The sequence below is a fragment of the Balearica regulorum genome, chromosome 4 (genome assembly GCF_011004875.1).
Source record: "Balearica regulorum gibbericeps isolate bBalReg1 chromosome 4, bBalReg1.pri, whole genome shotgun sequence".
NCBI lineage: Eukaryota > Metazoa > Chordata > Aves > Gruiformes > Gruidae > Balearica > Balearica regulorum.
Window position 1 is genome coordinate 24,506,042 of NC_046187.1, and position 26,985 is coordinate 24,533,026.

The window sequence follows — 26,985 nt, forward strand, 5'->3', positions numbered from 1 at the left end:
TTCGTGGAGCTCCCAAAGCGCTTTTGTAGTCTAAAGAGAATTTTTTTTCGTTAAAAGGAATCTCTTAGACTCTTATCAGCATGCTGAACAGCTGCATATGGGCAGAGATTCATCAAGTATCCCAGCACTCAGCCAAATCCACCTGACCAAAGTGGTCAAAATAGTAACAAATAAGTTAACAAAAGGAAGAAAATAATCTAAACATAGAATTACAAAGATTTCCATTTACCATCTGTTCTGTTTCTCCAGCATGCTCCTCCACTGAGCAAAACCGATTGTCCTCCTTGCTGTCTATGAGATTAAAAACAAACAAAAAAACCTCTGGCTAATGAACTTTTCTTCTAAAATCAACACCACAATTTTACCTCCGTGTAAAGAGACACTGGAAGATAGGCTTGAACTCATGGTTTTAAGGGCACGGAATTGCCTGTGCCTAGCCAGAAATGAGCATTTGAAGCATGCACACACGCCGAGACATCGCTCTTCCTCCCCCCATCAGAGACCACTGAGTGTCAAATCCCCTCCAGTAGTATTTCTTAAGATAAATTATTCCATTTTTCCACTCGTTGCACTGTACCTGTGCACCATGATGATAGCACAGGTTTGTAAGGAAGCCATGCTTCTGTAAGACAGTTGCCTGTTCTCCTTATCCAAAGAGCTTCTGAACCTGCCAGCAAATTTCAGTTTTCATCCTGAGAGATGGTAGAGGTCTCAAGGTTATTATGTTCTTGCACGTTGCATGGAAGAAAACAGAGACTGAATGGAAGAGAGACAAATTAATGCAAATTAACACCCCCAGAGAGGGAGAGGCAATGGCTCACCCACTCCCAGAGGCACACAGACAGCCCTTGTGTTACCAGCCGGGGACCTGCCGACACTGCCCGCTCCCTGCCCGACAACCCAAGTCCTGTGGGCGAGGACAAGGATGACCGGGGGAATATTTGGCACGCATGTGCAGAAAAACAGGGTCCTTAAGTCTACGAGCCATCTAACCATGACAGCTTTTCCTACACAACCTATAATCACATCACTACAGGCTACCTGAATATAAACATCAAGAAAAGCTGTTATGGGATCTTTAACTCTGCATCAATTTTGCACATACCTCAAATTTACACAGAACAGAGAGTTCCCACCAGGCAACACTCACGTTTCCTGCTGTTCCAGAGCAATTCAGCCCAAAACTAAGCAGATATTTCAGAGAAAGCGTGATAACTAACCAGCTCTCCCATATTAATTTAAATAAGGAAAATCCCGCTTCCTCATATTCCAAAGAATGAATCCAAACCACTTGTAGGTTTGACAAAACATTCTGCAAAACCAAGTAGACAGAGGAGGGAAGGGGGTTGCTGCAGCTATAAAAGCTTTCACAGTATGTTGCAGGCCTAAAGGTATAAAATTGAAGCACATTAGCTGTTTTCAGCAATGATGTTTGTATTTTCTGTACTGTTTAATTCTAGCAGAGGGGAGCTCAGCAGGGCAGGCGTGATCGGCATCACAACACCAAGCTATGGCACCAGAGACTCGCTGCTTTTCTATCCGCAACTCCTTACCCACCTCGATCTTGCACCCTGCGCCGGTGCCACTATTCCTATGGGACACCTCCCTCTGACTCTCAATTTGCATTTTAATCACCCCTAACATCTCACCTATATTGTGCTATTACCACCTCAATTTTACAGGTACTAGGTACAGCCTGTGTTTTCTCTAAAAGAGCCTGAGACGTCAACAAAAATAAACCGCAAATTAAGGGTGTAGTTTCTTTGTTTCTAGAGCTAACTGTTTGACTACTGACAGCAATGGGTGGGCAGACCCCCCATAATAAGGACAGGGCAGGAAGGACAGACCCCCGGGGGAGGAGAAGAAAGGCTTCAAGGAATCTCTGTTGGGAGCACTGCTCTCAACCTCCAATACTCCTGGCAACTCCCTCAGCTAGCCTGAAGGTGCTTGCAAACATATTTCCTTGGCTGAGCATTCAGGAACATCAGGACAATTTTATGATCATCTTAAGGAGGTACGGAGTGCAGGTCACAGCAAAATGGCTTGTCCCAGCTTCATCACTACAACCACCTGATCAACCACAACAGGAAACTGAGCCAAGTGAAAACCAGCCCAGAAAGAGAAGAAAAACAATAAAAGGATAGAGGAGGGAGAGGAGAGGAGAGGAGAGGCAGGAGAGATTTCAAGTGGATTCACTCTGTACTCTGAGCACAAAAGGCAGGAAAAAAGGAACCAGGGAAGGAGCATCTTAGCCTAAACTAATCTTGAAGGCGGCACCTACGGGAAACTGTTTAGCTTGAACTCGATCAGAAGACAAACCAACCGAAACAATCAAGTAGGACGTCAGTTGTCCTCTGAATGGAAAAAACCAATCTGTGTCCTAAAAGGAAAGTCACAAGAACAGGTGAATTTTGCTGCACTGGTAACTATGTTGTATGCTAAATATATTATATGGAAAGCATTAACTTTTATCTGAGGCACTGATGCACAGAGCAATTTAATGGTTGCTAGCAATGTAAGAGCAAAGCTGAGGAACAGGAGCTCACCTAAGGAGGGACTGAGATGCCCACACAGCGCACGCAGACAGCGCCAGAAGGCCAGGGACCGGCAAGGCACGCAACCTGTACTCCGAGCTCTGCTTCATCCTTCGCTGCCCGAAATCTTCCTCTGCCACTGCACAAGATGTCCCCAGTGACAATAACCCTGGCTGGTGACCTCGGGCAGGTCACCAGCTGACTAGGTATCAGCTCCCCAAACAGCCAGGCCAAATATCAGAGTGACCCAAATGAAGATTTGCAGACATGGATTTAGAGGGCTGGGACATGCACAGTGTCCAAGTGGAACTTGAGCCAAATCCCAGAGCAGCGGAGCCGACCACGATCTGTGTGCTGCAGGGAACACAGACTGCGTGCTGCTTTCTCACCCCATGCATCTACTTCCTTAGAAGCTGGGCTTTCTCCCTAGTGTCTTTGCCCCTTGCTCCTCTCATCTTTATGGCTTTCATTTGAAGCTATAGAGAAAAAGAACAGCATGGAAGGCAAAGGAAATTAAAACTACTGCAATGGGACAAAAAAAGCAGTCAGTCAGCAGCTGTTTTTGAGGCGGACACTGCATAGTGGCAAAGACACAATATCCTCATCCCTCCTACAGAGAAGGGTGATGTTCTGTTTGCAGCTTTGGCATATTTCTCTAAGTTGCTCTCTTTTTCAGTCTGCACTTGCTTTCATAATATACCCTCGCTTGGATCCCAGATGAGACCATTTCCACATCCCATTCTTATTTCCCTTAGATCGTGAAAGGAAGAGCTTCCACACAGAGCCAAACAACCCAGTACCATAGCACAGTTTCCTTTCGTTTCCTCCATCTGAAAAGTAGATCTGTGTTTAAGAAATCAGATAGGAAATAGCTGACATCAACTACTGCGTTTCTAATTGTGGGTACTGAACCCACACTACTATGACATCAATATGACAGTCTCTTCTGAAAACTTTAAAACAATAAGCTTCAACCACTGGCCTGCAGACAATGTGGTCAGGCAGTTCAGCTGTATAAATTCATCCATCACTGGGTATTTTTTTTTTTTTAAAACCTGTGTAGTAAGTCATTAATCTATTTCCTCTTTCTTTCTTCCTTTGCAAGGAAAAATAGTCAAAACTCACTAAAAACAATAGCCAGATGACAAGTTTGGACATTTCAAAATCCTTAAAAAAACCCCACAAATGAGAAAGAATTTTTATTTATGCATTTCTCAGAAATGATACAAAAAGCAAATCGTGGTGAAATTTCTGAAGCGGAACACTTCAGCCTGGAAGCTGCCTGCCACTTCTCTGATAGCTATTTCTTTATCATTATCAGGCAGGTTGTTTTGACAGCTTCACTTCCAAGCTGACAATAAATTTGTGAATATTTCACTGATGACAGAACTGGAACAACTACTGGCAATATCCATTGGCTCGGAGCGTGAAGATTTAGCCAGGCTCCAGTAGCCCAAACATACCTGTATATGAGTCAAAGTGCTGAAAACCTGTATTTACTGCACACTGCGTAATTCATTGGGACTTTATAAAGTAATTGTTAACTACCTGACTAAATTAACAATATGCTTCATGAGTTCAACCCTTCAAGGGACAGCTGCTTTTAAACAATAACAAAACAGCTCAAATTAGGAAAGAACAAGTCCTTTCCAAAAATTGAACTGGCAACAACAGCAAAAATTTTTATAGGGCTGCAGGATTCCTAGGTCTTTGCGGGATGCTGCCTCTTTACGCCACATCGTTAGCTTTAGTTCACGTTACTGTTTAGCCCCTGTTGTGGAAAAAAAGTCACGCTCCTGTCTCACTGCAATCAATGCCCAAGAAGAAGCTGCTCTGATATCTCCTTTCAGGCACTTCCAGCCTGTGACAGTCAGGAGCTGATGACACCCACCAAGAAAGAAAGAGTGGGTGCTCCTAGATGGCCCTTCACAGCTCCTCACTTCACCTTCTCTGAACGATGCCTCCACTTCAACAGCCTGACCCTAGGCGGTTGGTATCCTAATCACAGCTGGCTTCCTAAACATGAAACAGAATGAACACTTGGCATCTTAATCCTTTCCAGTGCTTTATTTTCAACTGTTCAGGCACAGACAGTAAAGAGCACCTCGTCCCAGAACATAACAGCTATCAGTATTCGCCGCGCAACAACAAAGCGGTGAGCCTGCCAAAAGATTCTTTGGAAAAAATTGCTTTGGAAAAGAGCGAAAGGTTGGAGGCAGGAAACATGTTCTAATCTTTTAGAGCACTTAGAGCTAATTTGATTATAAGTCTCTTCTTCATGCTATAATTGACCATCTCTGTCTCTGATCCTCAGACAACTGCTGCAGGCAGGGAAGTACAATTACTTCTTTATCTGGATTGAAAAAACACGGCTTAAGTGACTTGCCAAAGGTAACACACAAAGCTTATGGTGGAGCAAAGAACAAAACCTGAGCATCAAGTATCATCTCTGCATCACATATGAAAGAGTGCCATGTGCTTCCCTGTTCTAGGACTCAGCAGAAAAAAACCCTACCAAGATGAACATTACATTGTAAACTATCCACCTACAACTTTTTAACTTTAAATCTATGTCTAAATCCTGCTTTTTTTTTTTTTTAATAAGTGCATATTTTTGTTGATTTAACTATTTTTTGATCAAAGGACCTTGGGGTTTTTTTGGAGTGCTGTCCCAACTGCTGCATGTATTTTGGGGGCATAGCAGATCAGGTGTCAAGAAGAACAAACCACGCTGAACCCCAGAACTGGTCTCAGACTCTATGAATGGCCATCATGGTCCAGACAAGAGTCCAGCTAGCTCAACATCCCCCCCACCCAACTGTGGGTGGGCAGATCCCTTAGGGATGCCCCGGGAGGAATGAGAACAGGGCAATAATGTTTTCATTCCCTTCCACAGCACATCTCCTCTTTGAAAAAGCAAAATACAAGTGCGTTTAGTGGGAGTTTCACAAAGTATGGCAGCTTGATGTCCTTGTCATGCTATAATTCTGCTTTGTCTCACAACTATCACTGCAAAGATAACACATATTAAAGACACTCAGCAACTCGGTTTTAGAAGACCCAATTTCATAGCCTTCAGCTATTTTGCTAAATGTAGAAAATAGCTGCAACAAGTGGAAGCAACAAGTGCAGCACCGAGCAGCTGTACAGCAGCCAAGTCTACTTCAGACTCTGGCCCATTTCAGGTAGACTTCTGTCATGGCTGCATACTTCAGTGACTGTAAGCAGCAGAAAATGCAACTGGGGAATCCCAAGGAAGAGCAGCAAAAGTCTAAGAACGAGTCCCTGGCAAAGGAGGAGGAGTTGTTACCACTTAGCTTCGGCCTGACCATCAGATGGAGAGGCAGGTCTGAGAAGGTCTCTCTGTGCCTGTTCACGCAGCTCCTGCTCAGGTTTTGGCTAACACGCAGCCCATCCCCAGGCCTGACGTATGCCGGGAGCAGCGCCATTAGGTCAAAGCGAGAGCAATGCATTGGCAGGACACAAAGGGCAGGAAGGGTTAAAGGTCATTAGTCAGCTGCTATCTCCTGCAGCTTGCTGCCTCCTGCAGCCATCATCCTTGCATTTCAATTGCTTGGCTTTTTTTTTTTTTTCCAGAATCCACTGACCTACAGAAATTGTATAGACTCAACTTCCTCAGCTTACCCAAAAAGCTTCTGAGGCAGATCGAGCAGCAGCAGAACTGCTGAGGCTTCTGTGCTTCCCGGTGTGACACAGGGGATGCCTGCGCTGTGCAGGAGGAAGGAGGAGGAGTACTCCCACCCTCAGCGAGGTAACCGCTTTGCTTTTATGAATGGGTGAACTTGGGAGTCAGAACCCTCATGAATTAAGTGAAGAATCAGTGAATTCATGTGTTAGACTAGTCTGTACAAAGGGGACTGAGCTCTTGTTTGATATGGTCCTTTGTTTTGTTTCCTAATGAGCTCATTAAATAAAATTTAATTTACAGAGTACCTTGTCCTGTAAATTTGAGAGATCCAAAAGGACTATGACACTCTCCTCCCCCCAACCTGGTGTTCAAGGGTGAGAAGAGAGTAAGGAGTTTGTCAGGTTTATAAACCCACATTTGTCTGCAGGACGCAAGACAGCACGGATAACTCTTGTTGCGTAGCATGTCCTTCACACTAGATACAAATAACGCTGACAGCTAATGTGACTAACATCACAGGATGAAGCCAGACTCAATACATACATCTAACCATCCTAAAAGGACAGGAATTTTCTTACTACATATTTATTAGATTACTGTCTACCTTAGCTCTGTCTATGTCAAGTAATGGATTCCTGTCCTCTCCCAAAGCAAGGCATTTAATAGCTGAGACCATTTCACTCTCAGAAAGTCACATGTAGGACACTCAAAGTTTCTACTTCAGCCTATCCCCGACTATACACATAGTTCTTTTTTCTGTGCTTGCACCTCTCATGCTTGTTAGATTTATGAACCCTTGTAGTCATTGCTTAGGCAAGTTATACATATTTAATTCTTAATTTTTTCCTCATAAGTGAATCTCTACAGCTTCTACCCATTCACACTGCTTTGAGTTCCCTTCAATGATCAATATCTTTACGGTAATAGGAACACTGAAGCCTAATAGAATATTTCAGGTACTGTCATAGCAGCGCTCTTATTCTCTTGTCCCCTGAAACAATTCCTCCCACACATGCAACACAAATGACACTCGTCTTTCCTACCACCCTAGCATATTCACACCGTTTCCTCATCATTAAAACTTTTTTTTTTTTCAGGAATGCCAAAATTCAGTGGGTTTCCTCCCAGGGAGACGGGGAGGAGCATGACAAAGGTAGTAAATTTGCTTTTTTCCTTTTGTCTAACAATTTTTTGTCTAGCACTGAGTAAAATGCAGTATCAAGTGACTTCAAGTTTACTTTCTTACAATATAAATTACAAAATAAGTACTATGTTGATCCCCCTAAAGCCTGTCACTTTTACATTGCTCTTCAGATGCCTTTCAGACTCTCTCTCAACATCTGTGCCATTGGATTTCACTGGGACACAAGAGGGTTTTATAGTTATTCATCTCTTTTTCAAATGGCTCTATATTTTCAGCACCAGCAAGGTCCGGGAAAAAAATACACCGGCCACTTCAGAACTTCATCTTGTATTCTGCATGTGCGAAACGTAAGGTACAGGTAAGCAGGGTCTCTCTATTCGGTAGCAGCAGCTGCAGGGCGATGCTGGGAGCTGCGTTAAGACACAGCAGGCGCTGCCGTACTGCTGCTGCTCTTCCCCTTCCAGGTAACCTCTGCAGGAGCGTTAAGGATTTCAGTCCAGAGGGAGAAACCAGGGTGAGCATGTAAGGGGCTGTGGAGGAGGACAATGCCAAATCAAGCTGGCAAACTCATGACCATGCCTGCAAAAGTGATTTATGATAAGGAGAGAGGCCTTGCATAATCGCTGTACCCATTGACCCAACACTAACGCAAATTACCATCGGGACTGCAGGCTCAAAAACTCCTTTACAGACAGCAGACTAAAGAGAGACAAGATTGGCTACTGAACTCACAGCTGATAAACAGCAAAATCCAACCCCATCAAATCACTAAATTCACATCCACTTTAACAGCTACCCTATTACAGCCAGCACCTGTCCTGATACTCACAGAAGTGAACTCAGGCAGAGTATTTCCTTACATTGGTGTTATACCAACTCTACAGCTCAAGCAGAAACTTTTGTTTTCCAGCAACTCTCAACAAATATTCAATATATTCTAGTTTCTTTTTTTAAAGTAACTAGACATTAATTTTCCTTGCTCAAGAAGCAGGACCCTTTGCAGCCATTTCCCTGGAGAACTATGATCTATGCATGTTTTATTACCTTATTATACCAAGGGTTGAAGAAAAATGAAACTCTAAGAACAGCCTGCTTCTGGTAAATATTTAACTACTAGAATCATGCCAACATACTTCTCAGCTTGATTCTCCTTAACTTTACTTCAGCATCATGCTTTCATCTTCCCCTATGGTCTGAAGCTGATAGCGTATCATATTTAGCAATGTACGTGTACTCCTCATCCAGGATGTGAATGGATCCTACTAATAGGTTACAACAGCGTTTAATATGAGATGAACTTCAGTCACTCCTCTTACCTGTTCAGATAAGGAATCATCTGAATGTTTGTTCTACACGTTGCTTTATGAGCTCCAACTTGCCCTTTTCTCAAGTGGTAGCAGAGGGGGAGAATGTTTCTTAGTCTCTAGAATTATTGGGAGGAGACAGAGGGGTGGCATTTCACAGCTATGGATCAACTGTTCTCCAGTTGGGTATAGACTGGGGTGGGGAAGGGCAGGCATGGAAAAAGTCATCAGCCAACTCCAGGCCCCGGCAGCTACAGGGAAAGGTCAGTAGCAAGTGTAGAGCAGCCCCAATTTCTTGCAGCCTTCTGAGGGTGCAAGACGAGTCCTGGCCACTGTCTGTTCGAGGCATCTCCTTCCCTGCAGACTTTGAAGGAGGGAGTGGCTGGAGTTACAAATATCACTTCTCCCTCTTCTTTTCCTCATGTCTTGAGCCTTTTAAACTTATGCTGACAGTATCCAGCATGTTCAGATCTCCCTAGGAAAAAGTCTGAACAGAATCCTCTAAAGCCATGCTCCTGCCAGCATTCAAAACTGAAAGGATCACTGGAGCAGCCTGCAGAAAAGAATAGGCACTACCCAAAACTCCAAGAACTAGAGTTACAGGCTCCCAATCTGTAAATCTATTTGCTAAGAAAATCAAATACATTCATATTGATTAAAACGCTACAAAAGGCATCAAATCCAAAGGGCCAATCTGAAGTGCAGTTCTCGACACATCTGTGGGTCTAAGCAACATCACAATTTCTTTTTACATCTTTTAGGTGCCACTGCAAAGATATGACAAAGCAGCTTACATTCGTATCTCTTGATTTGCAGCAAAACCCTCTAGTTAAGACTGTTTTCAACAGAAGAAATGGGTTTTTTTAATGAGAATGTAGAACATTACGTATTTCTGTAACTCCAGCTCAACTGTCACCAGCACCATTAGAAGACTGATGCCAGGACTGCACTCCCAAATACACCTTTGGATCCATAGCAAGCAGCAGATCTCATTATTACACCAGCTGTTTCACTTCCGTATTCCACTAAGAATGCAGGAGACTCTCTGCAAGCATTTTATTAGCATGAGTTAAATTTACTTCAGCATTAGTAGCAACAAAACAGACGATTATTTTGTATTTGCCAGCGGCTGAGAAAAAACAGCTTCCAGTTTGGCCTCTGTCCTTTCTACAAAGGAGAGCTCAGCATCCCTTGGTGCTGGTGCCAAAAGATGCTCTATGGCTAGTGCTGGGGACCATGCTGGCAGGCTGGCACAAGGCCGGTGTCCCAGTGCGTTGAGAGTCACTAGCTCCCAGCTCCGGACTCCCACAGTGCTCTACGCTGAACAGAAACTGAGAGTTGCTGCCTCACTTAGAGGCAAGATACTGCTGATTAGCTGGCTGGCAGCATCTCACTTCTTTGAGAGACAGCACCTCTGGCTTCCACTGAGTACCTATCAGCAGGCTTAACCTCTGCTTTAGCAAAGAAAAAGACAATTTGACGTGTTATTCTTGAGAAGCTGCTCACCTTGATTCATGGCATCACTGGATAGATGTGATTAGTGTCCAGCTGGCTCAACACTGGATTTAGTTCTTGCCTCGCTGTAATTAAGATCTAAAAGATGGCGTTACATGTTTTTAAATTTTTTTTCACATTAGCTCTGCTAAGGCATTATCAACATTAGAAAGAGCTTATTGATATAGCTATCATCAGGAAACATCTCAACTAAAACACAGGAGATATATATATATCTATGGGAGTCCTTTAGCTACTACTACTGGCTCTGAAGCATCTAATAAAAAAAATAAATCCACCCCACTTTTCTTCCCCATTAATTATCAAAGCTATCACCTGCAATATAGAATATGATCAATCAATAGTAAAATCTAGAGGCAATTACATAGCTAGATATTGAGACCTCCCTGTACGTTTATCAGAGCATCACTCATATTCTTTCATATTTCTTATTATTTTAAATATCTACCCTAAATTAAATGTGTAAGTATATTAATATTAATGATAGCATGCTATTCTAAGTATTTTAAGCTTAGAACTTTCAAAGTAAACAGAAAACAGCTGACTAGTAAATGCTGTAAGTTAAACTCGAAAACCGAAAACAGTGGTTATAAATATTATGTCTCCTGTTTGTCAGTGTTCACAAAAAAGATTCATAATATACCAACAAAGCCTGTCTGTGTAGAAACATCTCACATATGCAAACCAGGTAAATAATTACACTTATTCTTCTTCCTTCAAAGATCTTAAGCTAGGATTAACACCAGTTCCTTGGCTTCCACCAACTCTAGGACTTTGGCTGGAAAAATCTCTGTTCATTACAGGTTTCAAAAGGCAGAATTCCTACTGCAGATGGAGCTGTACCAGCACAAGTAGTGCTTTGACTGGTACATCTTTCTTAATTTTAGCAGTTTGTAAATTCTATTAGCAAAACAATGTCTGCTCAAGCTACTTTGTGTTAAATCATGCTAGTACAGATTAACTGACTCTTTCGTTACGTAGAAGAGGCTGAACACTAAAATTGAAAGTGGTTTTAGTTTTTGAATGAGATCAAAAAATACTTCGACGGAAAATACCTGAAACATGATCGAGGCAGTAATCAGACTTCCTTTGTTTGGAAAATCTATTTGATGCTGAAACCCATTCTCTTCTGAAACAACACCCATCACATTCAGTCAAGCTTTACCTTAGGTCAATACTGCTGACCAAGTTAAAAAAACAAATTAAAAAAGTCCAATCCCAGCCAGCCAAACATATCCATCAGCTACTCACAGATATGCACACGCTCCAAATCCTTGTGCTATTTTTTTTCAGATCTTTTATAATTGCTTGTCTACAGGATAAGAATCTCAGTTTTTATAAAAGAATGTATTAGTCTCTTGACTATGAAAGAGCTTGAAAAAAACCCACTATTCAAATCCATCTCAAAAGCTCAAATCCTAATGGAAGGCAAGTACACTGAACCATAATATTTTGTTTAGAAAATAAGTGCCTAACGTTTCTGAGAAGCTATGACATTAAAAAAAACCACACACACACATACAAAATATTCAAGGACTGCTTGCTGTCAAGTGACTGAAGTGGACACAGAATATATTCACTGCTAGAAATACAGAGGGAAAAAAGTCTTTTGTACCCTATAATCTACTTTGGTTAAGGAATATTTTTGGTTTGTGTTTGTGAATTTGACACTTGACAAAAAGCTGCATCCTGAAGCAAGAGCCTCAAACACGCTCTGGCACCACGGCTACCTCTTCTGTAGGTGCACGCTACATACACACCGTGCAATACAGAAGGACTTTCTGGTCCAGGTGCACCAACACACTGAGCAGCTACACGCTGCTTCCAGGATCCCAGCTAGTCCCTCCATATGGACAGTGTTTTCTGGATATAGCAGCCCACTCAGAACGAGCCGCAGTGGAAAGCATAATCTCATGCTCACAGAGCCCAGTCTGCATCCAAGACCATCTGCAACATGAAATGCAGATACCCAGGACTATCAACTCACCATCATCCCTACCGAAATGGAGAAAACGGGATCCGCCATGCTCACAGACTGTCTGTTGCTTTGTGGTGAGGAAGACAGACAGTGGGAGTTGAGCTAAGTTCCCCACAAATACATAGTAAAAGGATTCTTGTAAATCTTTCTCACATTATAAAACTCGCATCTTCTTGAGAAAACTGCAGTTTGGAGAAACTGCAGTAGCTTGTAACTTTTCCTGGAGTGTAAAATAGTGTCTGATTTTTTTCAGTGATAGCTTATCAAAAGTCTAGCAAATTAGAAAAAATACCTGATTAACAACAAGTGAGCAACAGATTCATAACCACGTTTGCAACCTGTCATCCTGGAAGAAAGTACGAGGGAAATACAGTCACAATCTCTTTGACACCACCATATTTTGCTGCAATATGCTTTTTCAGTGTGCCAATTCCAAGAGCGAGGATTTGTATGGATTAATAAACGTACTGAAAAACCTCTTTCCTCACTTGTTTTATGGCTACACAGAGTATAAAGAGACAGGGACAGCGCGTGAAAGCCGGGAACAAAACAAAACAAGTTCCTCCAACTACAGCTTCCCGCTGAAGTGGATCCCCTGAGAACAGTGAAAACCACACCACGACCCAAGAGCGGCTGAGAAAGCAGCACTGCAGCTGAGCGACCCTCACTGCTCCACAGGGCTCCGGGCTGCACCGTACGGCAACCTCCCGAGCGAAAGAGCAGAGAGGCGCCTGGAGCAGGAGATACACACAGACTGAGGGCCAACTGCGTTGGGCTGGGCTACGTGGGGTGCCAGCAACACTACGAGAGATAAACTGGTTTGCCTTTTTTTTTTTTTTTTTTTTTTCATTTTAAATGACACACACCAGTGAATTTCTAACAGCAGCAAGGGAGCCCCTTTGACACCAGCAACCACCTGATTTTAAATGTAACATGTGACCTGCCATCCCAGGTTTGAGTTTGGCTACAAATGAAATAAAAAAACAGCAGAGAAGATGGTCCCCATCAGCTCCAGGCCTAGGAATAGCTGCTGCTGACTATTTTTTATGATGGCCACTTCCAGAACTTTGTATTGCTTGTGCATACGGAGTATTTCAAATTTTGTCTCATGGAAATACATTATTTCTCTCTTGTACGCTTGCAGATAAGATCAGCCTGTGCCACAAGAGCATGCACTGACCTGTGAACTAGCACATTGCTGCTGGCTGCTTCTGGTGAACCTCACTGGTCTGACTGCTGCCATGAGGTGCTGTGTATTTTTCTTAAAGCTCAAATCCTTGAGTCATTGAATTACACAACAGGCTGATCCACCATTGCAGAGCCTCATCCAAAATCTGGAAAACTATCAGGAACACCGCAAAGGCCAACAGCAGTATCAAAGGGTTTGAATTCTAAATGTTATATGACATTCAAAATTATTAGCAACATATGGATAATCAACATCAGCATTTTTGTTTAAGCCTGTTAATAACTTCCGATAGCATCTACCTTATTATGTAGCTTTATGCAGTTACTTCTTACATTAGTTATGAATATTCATAACTTGCACAAAAGCTTTTACAATATGTCAAGAAAACTATTGACTACCAATAGCAAATGCCAAGTAAGACAAGATGTGCTATAATCATTAGTGGTAAAGTGCAAGGTTGTAAGATCTTACTTCCCAACAACCCAAAACTGTACTTATATTTGAATGCCAACGAGAGTAGAGCTTTCATCTGCTGCCTCAGGGGAATCCCCCATGACAGTTACAGCCCTGTTCTCGAGAAAGGTAACACGGCCATTGCAGAAGGAATGGTAACCGACTCTCAAGAAAACAAGCTACAGCATGTGCAGCATTATGAAATGCTGAAGAACAGCACCACTATGATGGTTTGCCCAGATTAAAGTCATATCAAGATCTGATCTATAGCAAAATATACTCACTTAACACTTCCACTGCCATGAACGGCTTGGTCTCAGTAGTCCAAGGAACACGCATGGTTTAACAGCTATAATTCAGTTTTAGGGCCTGGGCTATTTGATGCCTTCAACACGGTCTCCCACAGCATTCTCCTAGAGAATGCTGGCAGCTCATGGCCTAGACAGGTGCACTCTTCGCTGGGCAAAAAACTGGCTGGAAGGCCAAGCCCAGAGAGTTGTGGTGAACAGAGTTAAATCCAGTTGGCAGGCGGTAACATGCAGTGTTCCCCAGGGCTCAGTCTTGAGGCCAGTCTTGTTTAATATCTTTATCAATGATCTGGATGAGAGGATAGAGTGCACCCTCAGGAAGTTTGCAGATGACACCAAGTTGGGAGGGAGTATCGATCTGCTTGAGGGTAAGAAGGCTCTACAGAGGGATCTGGACCAGCTGGATTGAGGGGCCGAGGCTGACTGAACGAGGTTCAAGAAGGCTCAGTGCCAGGTCCTGCACTTGGGTCACAACAACCCCAGGCAACGCTGCAGGCTTGGGGAAGAGTGGCTGGAAAGCTGCCTGGTGGAAAAGGACCTGGGGGTGCTGGTCAACAGCTGGCTGAATATGAGCCAGCAGTGTGCCCAGGTGGCCAAGGTGGCCAACAGCATCCTGGCTTGTATCAGAAATGGTGTGGCCAGCAGGACCAGGGAAGTGAGCGTCCCCCTGTATTCGGCACTGGTGAGGCCACACCTCGAGTACTGGGTTGAGTTTTGGGCCCCTCACTACAAGAAGGACATTGAGGTGTTAGAGCATCTCCAGAGAGGGGCAACGAAGCTGGTGAAGGGTCTGGAGCACAAGTCTGATGAGGAGCGGCTGAGGGAACTGGGGTTGTTTAGCCTGGAGAAGAGGAGGTTGAGGGGAGACCGATGGCTCTCTGCAGGTCCCTGAAAGGAGGTTGTAGCCAGGTGGGTGTTGGTCTCTTCTCCCAAGTAACAAGCGATAGGACAAGAGGAAACGGCCTCAAGTTGCTCCAGGGGAGGTTTAGATTGGATATTAGGAAAAATTTCTTCACTGAAAGGGTGGTCAGACATTGGAACAGGCTCCCCAGAGAGGTGGTGGAGTCACCATCCCTGGAGGTGTTCAAAAAGGGTGCAGACATGGCACTTCGGGACATGGTCTAGTAGACATGGTGGTGTTGGGTTGATGGTTGGACTTGATGATCTTAGAGGTCTTTTCCAACCTTAAAGATTCTATGATTCTATGTCTCTTTAAATTATTCCAGCTCAGTCACATTTCCAGCTTGCTTACAGTTACAGGGTACTGCAAGACCAAGCCTTCAAACTGCAATCGTCTGAGCACACCTGATTACACCAGAAAGGCTACAAACACTGAATGCACACCTTTGGTTTCTGACTAAAGCACACAGACCTAAATATGAACTACAGTTTTGTATCCTATAGCACATCAAACCTTATGGCTTCAGATAATGTTTTTTAAAATTACTACAATAAGCAACCAACAAATTAAAATGAGAAAAAAGTGGTAGAAAACTTAGTGCAGAAATTTCAGTGTCTGCACATTAAATTGGGACTAGCTCCAGCTCTGCAAAAAATAGTGTTACCTGCCTTACAAGGAACTGGTTTTGACTGAAAGCCATTGCAGTTAGCTGAGAAACTGTACCAGTCAGAACTGACTGCAAGGTAAAAGATACTGCTGTGGTGCTGATGACTGGGAATACATTCTGGCAGGAATCTTGTCTCAAGATTTTTATTAGACTTTTCTTGGTTTAAATGTGTTGCAACTCATCCTGCAGCACTGGTCATTGCCCAAGCCAACTAACTGAGGGCAAATCTCCCAGGAACCTCCCCATTCCAAACCTTCACAGTCTCCTTGTGTTACACCTTTAACAAGGCTTATGTTTTGGGATATTATAAGGAACACACTATGGCTTCAAAAACATTTCCAAACCAACAAGCAAACTGCCACAAGATGCGCAACAAACACAAGTAACACGGTGCCTGAATAGTTAAGGGTTCATTGAAAAGCAGCCTTTGGGAAGGCACTAATAAGAATCCAGGATACCACCAGCAGCATGTAAGATTAAAAGGGAACGTGTAAACTAAAAGCAAAGTCCCATCTAACACAGATAGAGTTGAATCATGGCATTTGGTTACTGAGCACAAAAGCTCCTCACAAACGAGCCCCAAGGACTTGATTCCGTTTTCCTGTTTAAACATATTTCGGGGCCACGCAGCAGTCAAATCAAACCAGCGGAAGGCAGAAGAGACACACTCACCCTCTCGCCTCTGGCACCAGCAGAAAACATTGCTCAAGATCACTAACTGCTGTGTCGCTTAAGAGACTTCCTACCTTTAGTTAAAAATATTAGCATGAGTAGTGCTCTAAAAAACAGTTTTATTTACAGAGCTGAGGAATTCACCTGCCTAGGTTCTGAATTCATGAGCTCAGTGTAAACTTTAACTCTAAAGAAGCTGCTGAGTTGTTAACAACTTCCTGGTAGTTTTCTCTGGAATTCTAAAATTCTCAAAAGCTGCAAGAAGGAGGGGGGAGGGGGGAAGGAAGGCGCCAGTAAGTTGAAACTGATCCACGGAGAAGCAAAGATAAACTCCTAACCTTGCCATTTCACAGATATCCGTTCTACTTAAAACATGTAAGATATGCAAATCAGATAGGCAGCTCTTATGATATAGCTGTGGATGGTGACTGCCTTTAAGTTTCAACTATTTTTTATATGTTAACAGCATCAAGTATTTACCTGAGCCACTGATCAAGATCCTTGACTTCCAACACTCAGCTGATTCAGAATTGCTAGCCTTGGGTACAGCGTTCAGGACAGCAGGACCATTAACTCAAACTTCTCACATAGTCTTTATTTTATTACAGATGTATTTCTTCCACTGGGCTTATATTTTTGTAACCGTTTTCATTTCACTGTTTGCAAACATTTTTTTCAGCTTCTTTCCTTCCCTAGGGCAAGGCAGAGATAGCATCTGCAGAAAAGGAAGCCAAACTACCTTGTGGTTATGAAGTGGGTTTGCCATCTTCTCTGACAGTTTAATCCACCTTAATTTATTGCAATTAACTTAAAACTTGATTATTTGCCAACACACTTTTCAACCGCATATCCTGGGCTAGCCAAACTCTCTGCCCCACTCCCAGCTGAACCATCCCTCCAGCACCCAGCCTCTGCCTAGCTCAGCCTGGCCACGAGCCCACCGCTACACCAACCTTCCCTCCAGCCCTGTCACTGCGAACCCCCATTTGCGCTAGGTTTGCTCCTTGGACCAGGAACCCTGCCGTGACCGCGTTTCACGTGAGGGACTCCAGCCTAAAGGGGCCGGATGAGGAGCAGCCAGGGCCACAGAGGTCCCTAGGAGTGTAGATGCTGCTGCATCCCAGGGGCCTGGCACCTTCATATTTCTATTTAGAACAAACACTTAAAGGCGAGGGATATGTTTTATAAAAAAAAATAGGTCTTTCTTCCACAGATAGCACCACGGAATATGGGCACAGGTGTGCTGTCACAGGCAGAGAGAGGATGGTTCAAAAAGCAAGTACAAAATATCAAATAATGAACAGTTTGCACGAGAAGGTACAGAGGAGGTCAGGTCAGGCCCTCAAAAAAAGAAACTTCAACCAAAACCGCAGGAACTTTGTTCTGTGAACAGTACGGCAGAAGCGCTTCAGGTAAAACAGGCGACTGCACTGTACGTGGACAGCACTCATTTCCCCATCACGGCACTCTGACCAAAGTGATGTCCTCATGATATATTAAGCAGGAAGAGCAGCAATGTAATTTTTCCTCCACTCTGGCAAACATGCAAGAAATTTAAAGATGCTTTTCTGATCTCTAAATCAACTTCGTGGTCTTTTTCCGTATTTTTAAGTAGCAATGGGGAAATACTGGGAAGATGAAATCGTTGCCTACTTGGCAGATAAACAAAACATTTCTTAAAAGATGGTAATTTTTTTCTCTCCATCTGACTAGACAGTGAAGACTGAAGTAATTTTTATCTAAAATGACCAGACAGTAAATGTGAAGATAATTGCTTCAAAATTGTTTATTTGAAGTAAAAAAAAAAGAGTAAATTATATCTTGCCTGTGTATAATGTATTCAATTTTTCTCCCCTTTTGAAGATGCACTGCCTGTGCTCATCATGAGAAATGCAGCTTTTAAAAGGTATAAATTTCCCATTTTTAGAGTAAGCATCTTTTTTCCATTTCAGCCTGAGTACTGAACGTTTCCTCATCAGTAAGGGGAGGTTGTGCTTGCCAGTCATCATCAAACACAAAGCCTGTTTTATTTGTTCATCCATGCAATGACTGCCGACACCTGACTGCTCCACACAGAGTAGTAGGTCACTTACCCCAGCCAGCCCCCCCTTGGAGAATTAGTTCATGGACCACAAAAGTTACCACCTTTAGTAGGCAGGCAGCCGAACAATGTTCATTTTTAACTTCTATTTCCTTCTTCAGCTGTTGTGTTACAGTAAATAGAGTCGTTCTAACACAACGGATTTATTTTACTAGTGACGGACCTGACCTTCAGAGTCTAGATTTGTGCTTTCCCAGCACTTGGGGATCATGGACTTTGGGTAAAGCATTCCCCGTAAGCCCTCTATCCTCACCATGGTCACGTCACAGATTCCTCATACGCTGTGTCAGTTACAAAGGGGTGTACAGCAGCACTTTGATAGACCAAGCCACTCTCCACATATTGCAGGAATTAAAGAGCAGCCTGCCTGGCAAACACAAAGTATAGTGGGGACAGCATGTAAGAATACCTGCATTGGATGCAATTTCAAGATGATCCAGGACTCATGGGTCAGTTGGGGATGGAAAAAGTCACAGCAAATAACTTGCAGGCCTGAAAACTGTCCTCCTAGCCTCCCTATGTGAACTCACAGGACAAATAGCTTAATTGCATTGTTCACTGGGCTCCTCAGATGAGCTTGGGATACCAGAGATGACGCAGTAAGAAGTCATGAGTGGCAGAAGTGACCTTATAAAAAGCCACCTCTTCCCCACGTAAACCTAATCACCAAGTTATTAGTCAATATCTTGACAGCAAGATAGAGGACAAGGCAGCAAGACAGACAACCTGTCTCTCCCTTTCATCTTTCTGGAAAACAGCAAAAGAGAAGAGAAAACAACCCAGAGCAAGAGCTTGTGTTACATGCCCTTAATTAACATCATTATTAACAAGGCCCAGAAGTGACTGTGAAACACCTCCAAGCTCAGAAGAGCTTATTGCCTTCTCACCTGGCTGTAGGAAACCCCCCGGCAATGAGCAACCCAAAGAGAAACTAACCTTTGCTGCTGACTTGCAAGTATGAGTCAGAGTGAAGATGGTCCTAGAGAAAGCAAGCCCAGCTATTCCATTCATTTTCCTTCAGCTCATTTCCCCTCAAAGGGAAGGGTGAAAATCAAGATTTTCATGTTTTAACTAGATGTTGAGAACAAGTATACTGTTTGCTGCCTCTCCAATGTCAGAAATCTTTCTGTGTAAGAAGGATTTCAGAAGGTAAAGAAAACCCCCAAAAAAGAAAAAACCAATCAAACAAACAAACAAACAAAAATCTGTATTTTCCTCTCTTTGCTCTCCCACTTCTTCAGAAATTAGGATATTATAAGCTCTGGAATAGGGTCTACATTTTTGCCCTGCAAGCTGTAAAACATGATTTTAAAACATAAAAATGTAAAAAGAAAAAAAACCCCAAACCACATAATCAGAAGAGACTAATATTCTTAAAACATGCACTAGGTTTGTAAACAGCATTAAATACTCAGCACTTCAGTGATTTGTGGTAAACCATCAGAGCACCCAAGGCATTTGCAAAGCAATTTTCTCAGACTTCCTCTAGAGGTTTAGTATTAGTCTCTTTACAGGTACACAAAAACTGAGAGTAAGGGCCTTGCACAGAGTGCTAGAAGGAACAGTGCCAGACTTAGATGTTCCTCATCCCATGAGCAACAAAAAAAAAAATTACTCACATTTACAGCAATGTTTGGATGACCACAGCACCCATTTCAAATGAAATCACAGCATCGTTTTCTGTCATCTACTTTATTACACACAGAGCACCCGATACAGTTAGCACTTCATGGTATGACTATTCCTATCCCCATTCTAAATTAAAAAAAAATATGAAATGAATAAACAATGTCACTATGGTTATCAACAGGAAGTTATGTAAATTTTTATTTGCTATTATCATGAGCCTGTTGCATATATTTGGAGTCATTTATTTTCTGACCTTTGGGAAGCACAGCCTATTACTCCCATATCACATAGGAGAAAGCTCTTCAGGAAGTTTGCTAAAATATTATACATAGTATAACAGTACATAGATAGTCATGTTAGACCAGCATTTCAGTTTTAGGGTTTCTTTACATTTTCTGCAGTACGACACAGCCTCTACTTAGCACACGAAAGCTCCAACTTCTTTAAGCCTGTGATCCTGAAGAGCACGACTGCACCTTTTCCAACTTTGCAGGAGCTGGTTTTCATTTCCTTTCTTAGGAATTGCCATATTCACACAAACGGCAAAGACACGCACCTATTAATCAGAATATGCAAAAAACCATTCTAATATTCTATGCAAAGACAGCTGATTTGATCTACACATCCCAATTTTTCTCTTCTCGGTCATTTGCCCTGTTGGAAAAAAAACACCAACAATTTTGGGAAGTCACACTGTTGATGCCAGTTTCAAACACTGAGTGAAGCCGGTTATTAGAAATTTCCTAAACCTCCAAAATAAATGGTGTTTAGCAGGTAATTATATATACACATACAAGAATATCACACAACCCACTGAGTTACTGTACAGAAACTGTACTGGAAAGAAAAGACGCAGAAAAGCAGTATAAGAGACCATCTGTAGAAGTACAAAGGATTGTGAATTTCTGTGCTAGACATCACATCTCTCCCTAAAAGTGTATTTCTCGGAGCAAATGTAGCCACCTCCCAGCTGCCAGATGAGAAGAGACAACAGCAAATGGCTAGCAGCCATTGCCAATGCCGTCCTGTTATTCTGGCATAGACCCAGTATCAAAGGCAAATAAACGAACCTGCTGAGACACGCACATTTCCTACAGCAAGTGCTGGAAATCTCCCAAATGGCCTTTTTAGGGCATTTATATTTGTAAGAGTGAAGAGGACTTCCATAAACAAACAGGTTTTTTGGGTTGTGTGTTTTTGTTGATACACAGCAGTATAAAGACAAGGTTTCTGTTTAGAAAACAAGACGTGGATCAACAAGCTCACTTTTGTTGTGCAAGGCTTTCAATGGGAAGGAAAGACAGGAAAACAGGCCCAGCCCTCACAAATTACTCCCAGTTCTTGACCCCAGTTAGATCTCAATTTCCAAAGGACTCCAGTAGGCTGAAAATACAAAGCAGGAAATTTAACCACATTTATGTGAAATATTCAGCTGCACAAGACACTCAATGATAATTCACTTCTCTGTAGCTGCCTGGGACATCCTGGCGTTGCTGCTGTGACAGAGTAATTTAGAAATCCCCACAGCAGAGTATGTGCAAAAGAAAACGGGGCAAAATTAGAAATCCAAATAATAATAAAAAACTGCACCAAACCCACATTTCAAATTATTCTGTGGCTATCTGGACACATTTAGATCCTCACTTATAAGACTGAATACAACTGGAGGACAAAGTGGATAGGTATAATGCTGGGAGTAAGAAGAATAACTATAAAAACTAACAGGAAGGACAGGAAAAAAGTTCAAGCCAGTCTGAGGAACTCGGTAGTCAACAACTTATCAGCTGAAAGCATTAAAAGAAACATTGACAGATATGGAAGACACTGGGAATTGACAAAAAAACCAAAACAAAACACCAAAAAAAACCCCCAAAAAATAAACCCCTCTCTGCTTTCTGCAGATAAACACAACCAATGACTCTTCTACTGGCTGCAGTTTGCAACTAGGAAGAAAATTCCCCTCAGCAACAAGCATACGTGATATCCTAATCAAGGAAGAAACAAATCCGTAATGTTTTTCACAGAAGCCTTTGCAATTTGATCTTGCCAGCTTACACACAATCTCTCCCCTCACCAATGCATTCCAGAGGCACAATTCTGAGAGAGCTTTGCACACAAAAATGGAATGCATTCTGAATTAATGATGTTTGGGGTTTTTTTAAATGTGAATTTATTTAAGTTTTCCCATTGTAGTTCCCTCACTCATACCTCTTCAAAGCAAACCTTGCAATGTCACCACTCCCGCATCTTCATACAGGACAGATACAGTTTTAGCTAGAACGGGGCTGCATGACTGTAAAGAAACCTGGTTTTAAGCTAAGAGAAACTGCATAACCCAGGCTTCATTTTCCACACTTGCCGCCAATCCCCAGTGATGTAGGCATGCTGGTGCAGATCTCCATAGTACGGACTAAACTGGGAATCTCACATATATGAATGGCCATAAAAAGCAACACAATTTGAGATCAGTTGGATTCAGCACTACAGAGAAACTAAGATCATCTAAAAAAAGAAATTAAATCCAGCCCCTTCAATGTGTCCTGGCTTAGAAGGTTTATGAATATACCCAAAAAAAAACCCCAAAAACCACCCAGCAATTTTTAGCTTTGACTCTGTGTTAACACATCTGTTCTCCATTGCAACACAGGGAGGGAAGCTTTTCCTCCCGGAGTGCAGTGCAAGCAGAGTGTTTCTCTCAGTAAGAGCTGCGGGAGTTAAAATGTGCGAGAGAAGAGGAAGCGAAAGCGCTGGCAACCTTTAGGTTTTACCACATGCAAAATAAAACTGCAGCATTACACATCCAGGACTCCAGCAAAATGAACTGCACCCTTTTGGGAACAAAATTATGGGTAATAAGCAAGCCAGTCCAAAGAACACAATAGAACATGCTTCACTTAGTTTGAATATCTAAGTGTCTGCCTAAGCACCAGCCACTTAAAAAAGAAAAAAAGAAAAACCTTCACATAACAAAAAGCTGAACTTTACAAAACTAAGAGGAATTTGTATAAGCATTGCTACAAAGGCAAAGCAGCTAATCACAGCTATCAGAAGAGTTGTGATTTTGTCTAAAAGTGGAGCTAAGAAGCTAACAATTAAGGATAAAACTCTTTAGGAGTCCCTGCTTTTACAGAGAAATTACAGTAAATTAACCATTGCAAAATAGTTTGTCTGCTCCCACGGCAGTGTATTTATTAGTCTAAAACACAGCACACAAATACATGTCATACTTACACATCTGCTCATCACTACTTGAGTATCTCACAGTATGTGATGATTAAGGACACGTACTACAACCCTGCGTGGCCACTGAAGTATCACCTCTGGTTTTCCAAATGGAAAGCTACAGTCAATGCCCCAAAACATATTTGGACAAACCGATTCCCATCGCGAAACACAGCACGAAAGATGCCAGAGAACACGGCCCGTGATGGCACCCAACCACCCCAAGCGCAAAGGCAACAAGCTACCAAGCCCTGTTTTCCTCAGCCCCACGCGAGCACTCCGACCTTTCCTTCCAGAGCAAATATTTGGTCACCCAAATGGCAAGCAGCAGAGCTAGCAACACACAACAGCAAGGATTAAAAAAAAAAAAAAATCTAAACTGAAAAATACTGCTGAAAAAAAATCAAATAACCACAACAGTTTGCACTGGACAAGATGTGCACAGTCTGACATTCTGCATTGCATCGAAATCTAAAGAGCTAAGCAACTGCAATAACAATTGGGACATTTTTTATTTTCACTAGCTTGAAATTACAGCTATAGGCTATTCATTTAATATTTACAAGAACAAATATTTTAACTGCCTGAACTGTTCTGCAGACACATAGCCAAAAAATTGAAAGGTATCCAAAGATGGAAATAGAAGGGGGAAATCAGTAAACATGTTCCGTTACCTGGCATGCTAGAAACTCTGTAGAAAAACTAGAACTATGGAATGCATATATAAAAAGCATTTCATATTAATTTATTCCAAAAAATTCCACCCAAGAAATAAACAAAATTTTGCATTAAACACTTTTCCAAATTAAAATTTTCCTTCACCTATTTGGTGCAAGATTTTAATTCCTGAGTGACATCACTGTCATGTTCCATCCCACGAAGTAACAGGGCTGATCATTTTTCTACTCTTTCTTATAAATGACAGCACTGGCAAAGCAAGAGCTTTTCCTCCTCCTCCTCCTCTCCTTTTTGGTGTCTCTTCTTGAAGCTTTATCAGCCTTCGGTCTCATTTTGGAGCCTTAGAAAAGCATGAAGCTTGTCTGCAAAGCAGTACTCTGAAGAAGTTAGAGGTGACAAACTGAATATGTAGTATCAATGTGTGCTGAATGACAGTGTAAATGCTCTCAGTGAGGTGCAAGATGTTTTCAAGCACACTGTTTGAACCTTAGAAGATTAAGGAGGCTAAGTCAATATTTATCTTAAATTCCCTTCATAATTGTCCTCATATACGCACGTGACAAAGCAATGAAGGGCCATTCATATTAACAGAGGTGGGGCAAATTAATACCAGGTCGTTGAACAGCTTGCACAAAAATTCTTAGCAAAAAAGTACAGAGTCAAGTACAGAGTCCATTCTGCACAACTCCTCCGCTCCAACTGCCACCGCAGGGTTTGAGACCCCAGTCGTGGAAGCCGCCCAGTAACGCGCCCCAGAGCGCCCTGCGCTTCCTTCTCTGGATGGCACCACCCGCCCCAGAGACGCCCTTGCTATGGACGCAAGGGACCGGGTTTTGCTGTGTTCCATCTCAGCAGGCACATACATCATCTCTATTCTTAAAAAACAATAATCACCGGTTTCACTGTCTCGTCTCCCAGCAGGCTGTCGTTCAGGACTCTACAAACACGTTGTCCTATGTCCCAGCAGATACTTATTTTTAAAGTCATTGTGCCTTCTTGTTTTCCATCATCCATCCTACTCACAGGATCTCTGAGACTTCTTAAAGCCAAGAGAAGCTCAGAGGCAGATGGACTTCATTACTTTTATACATACGAGGCGGTTCCATGAGAGCACATATGGAAAACTTCTTTTTTTGCGCTCCCATTTTATTTCTCGCCCTTTACAACAGCAGCCCGTGATTCACCTATTACTCTCCAACCAACTCAGAGTCGGAAAAGAAACGCAACACCTGAAAAATAACTCCCGAAGCTGTGAGGACGGAGGCCCGGCGAGGCCCCGGCCGCCCCGCCGCCCACCCCTGCTGTCCCCACACCGCCGCCGTTACAGCCGCTCCTCCCCGCCGTGACTCACCGCGCCTCTCGCCCTGGGGGCCCCTCCCGCAACCTCCCCCCGTCCCCGTGCCGCGGGGAAGCGGGGCAGCAGCGGGACGGGAGGGCCCCGCAGCGGGCCCCCGGAGCCCCTCCGGCTCCAGCCCAGCCGGGGCAACGCCGCTCCGGGGCTGAACTTCCCCCAAGTTTTGTGCCTCCGCGCCTCAGGGCGGCCCCGGGGGCGGCCGGGGAGCTCCGCCGCCGGGGGGGAGGCAGGCGAGGCGCCAGCAGCCGCGAGGGGGAGTTCCGCCTCTCTCCGACGCCGTCCCGCGGTGAACCTCGCCCGCTGCCCGGCTTACCTGAGGCGCTGAGGGCGGCGGGCAGACATCCCGCCTGCCCCGCGCTGCCCAGCCGCCCAGCCGCGCCGGGGGCTGCCGCTTGCCCGGCGCCCAGCCGCTCCGCACCGCCCGCCCCAGCCCTGCCAGCATCGTCCTAGACCTTCTCCGGCGGCAGCGGGGACCGGGCCGCCTCCGGGCGCGCTCGGCTCGGGGCGGGCGGCGCTGGCTGCCACGCCGGGCGTGGGCGAGTCCGAGCGGAGGGCGTCTCCTCCGGCGGCCGGGTGGATTTTCCTCTTCTCCTTCCCGCCAGCCGCCGAGGAGGGGCCGGGCCGGGATGGGCAGCTCCCTCCGTCCCGCTTGGCGGGGCGATCCCCAGGGCGGGCGGGGGCGGCAGCGGATGCGCGGGTGGGGGGTGTGGGGGAGTGTGTGTGTGTCTGTCCGTCCGTCCGTCCGTCCATCCATCCGTCCACTCGGTGCCTCGGCTGGGCGCAACCCACCGCCCTTCGCATACAGGTACTGTCCCCCGTCTTCTGCACCTTTCTTCTTCATGCAATTGAAAACGGATTTCAGTAACTGTATTTATAAATGAGATTATAAATGAGATTAAGCATAAATTTCTGTTTTACCTGAACACCTGCCTTTTATGTAGCTGGGTATTGGATCGTTACTTTCCAACGGGCCTGCTTTTGAGAAACAGGACTATTGCCACCCGCCATGTTTCAGTGGAATAAACACATTCTCGTAGCACAGAAATGAACGGCAAAGCACAAAAGGAAAGCACTCGGAGTTTGTTATTTTACAAGAAAGTTCAGCTTACAGCAGTAGAGCGATCAGCAAGGCTTCACCCTTTTCTAGTCAGTCATTTGTTTGGTATCACTTTACCCTACAGCACCTCCTTGCTCACAAATGTAGGTTTTTGTGTTCGGTACAAACCACTGAAGCACACCAGACCCATGGCAATACATCAGGGAAACGGAGGAAAGTGGCGTATTCCTCAGCTTTCGCTGCCCTTTATGGTGTTCCTCCAAAGCAGCACTGCACAAACCAAAACCAACTTCACCTGATGATGACAAAAGGATCTTAGAAACTGGGCTGTTCCAGATCTAAAAGACTGTCACGGAAAACCTCCACAACTGATTGCAGACTTGATGACTCTGGAGGACTAAATAAGACCCCACTTGTGTCCATCCTGCGAGCTCTGCAAGGGAAAGCTTATGCAGCTGAGCTCATGGAGCCACTCATTCCCATCGCAGGGTCACTGCAATCTATTCAGGTGACAGCAGAAGAAGAGAAGTTGCACTGTTAACAGGCACTGACTCCCAAAGGCATTAAGGTGTGATTCAATCCCAATTAATATTTATTATAGCAAAAATTCCTCAAGTTTTATTGAAGTAA

The 26,985-nt window shown here is 43.7% G+C and overlaps 1 protein-coding gene across 1 annotated transcript in view; it reads right to left on the bottom strand.

Annotated features, from left to right (window-relative positions):
* Positions 1-25,986, bottom strand: part of MCUB (mitochondrial calcium uniporter dominant negative subunit beta) — a 52,750-nt gene extending 26,764 nt beyond the window's left edge. Inside the window, exon 1 of the mRNA XM_075751459.1 lies at positions 25,612-25,986. Coding sequence (XP_075607574.1) covers positions 25,612-25,740 — 129 coding nt within the window. The 5' untranslated portion in view covers positions 25,741-25,986. The remainder of the gene's footprint in view (positions 1-25,611) is intronic.
* Positions 25,987-26,985: the final 999 nt, after the last annotated feature.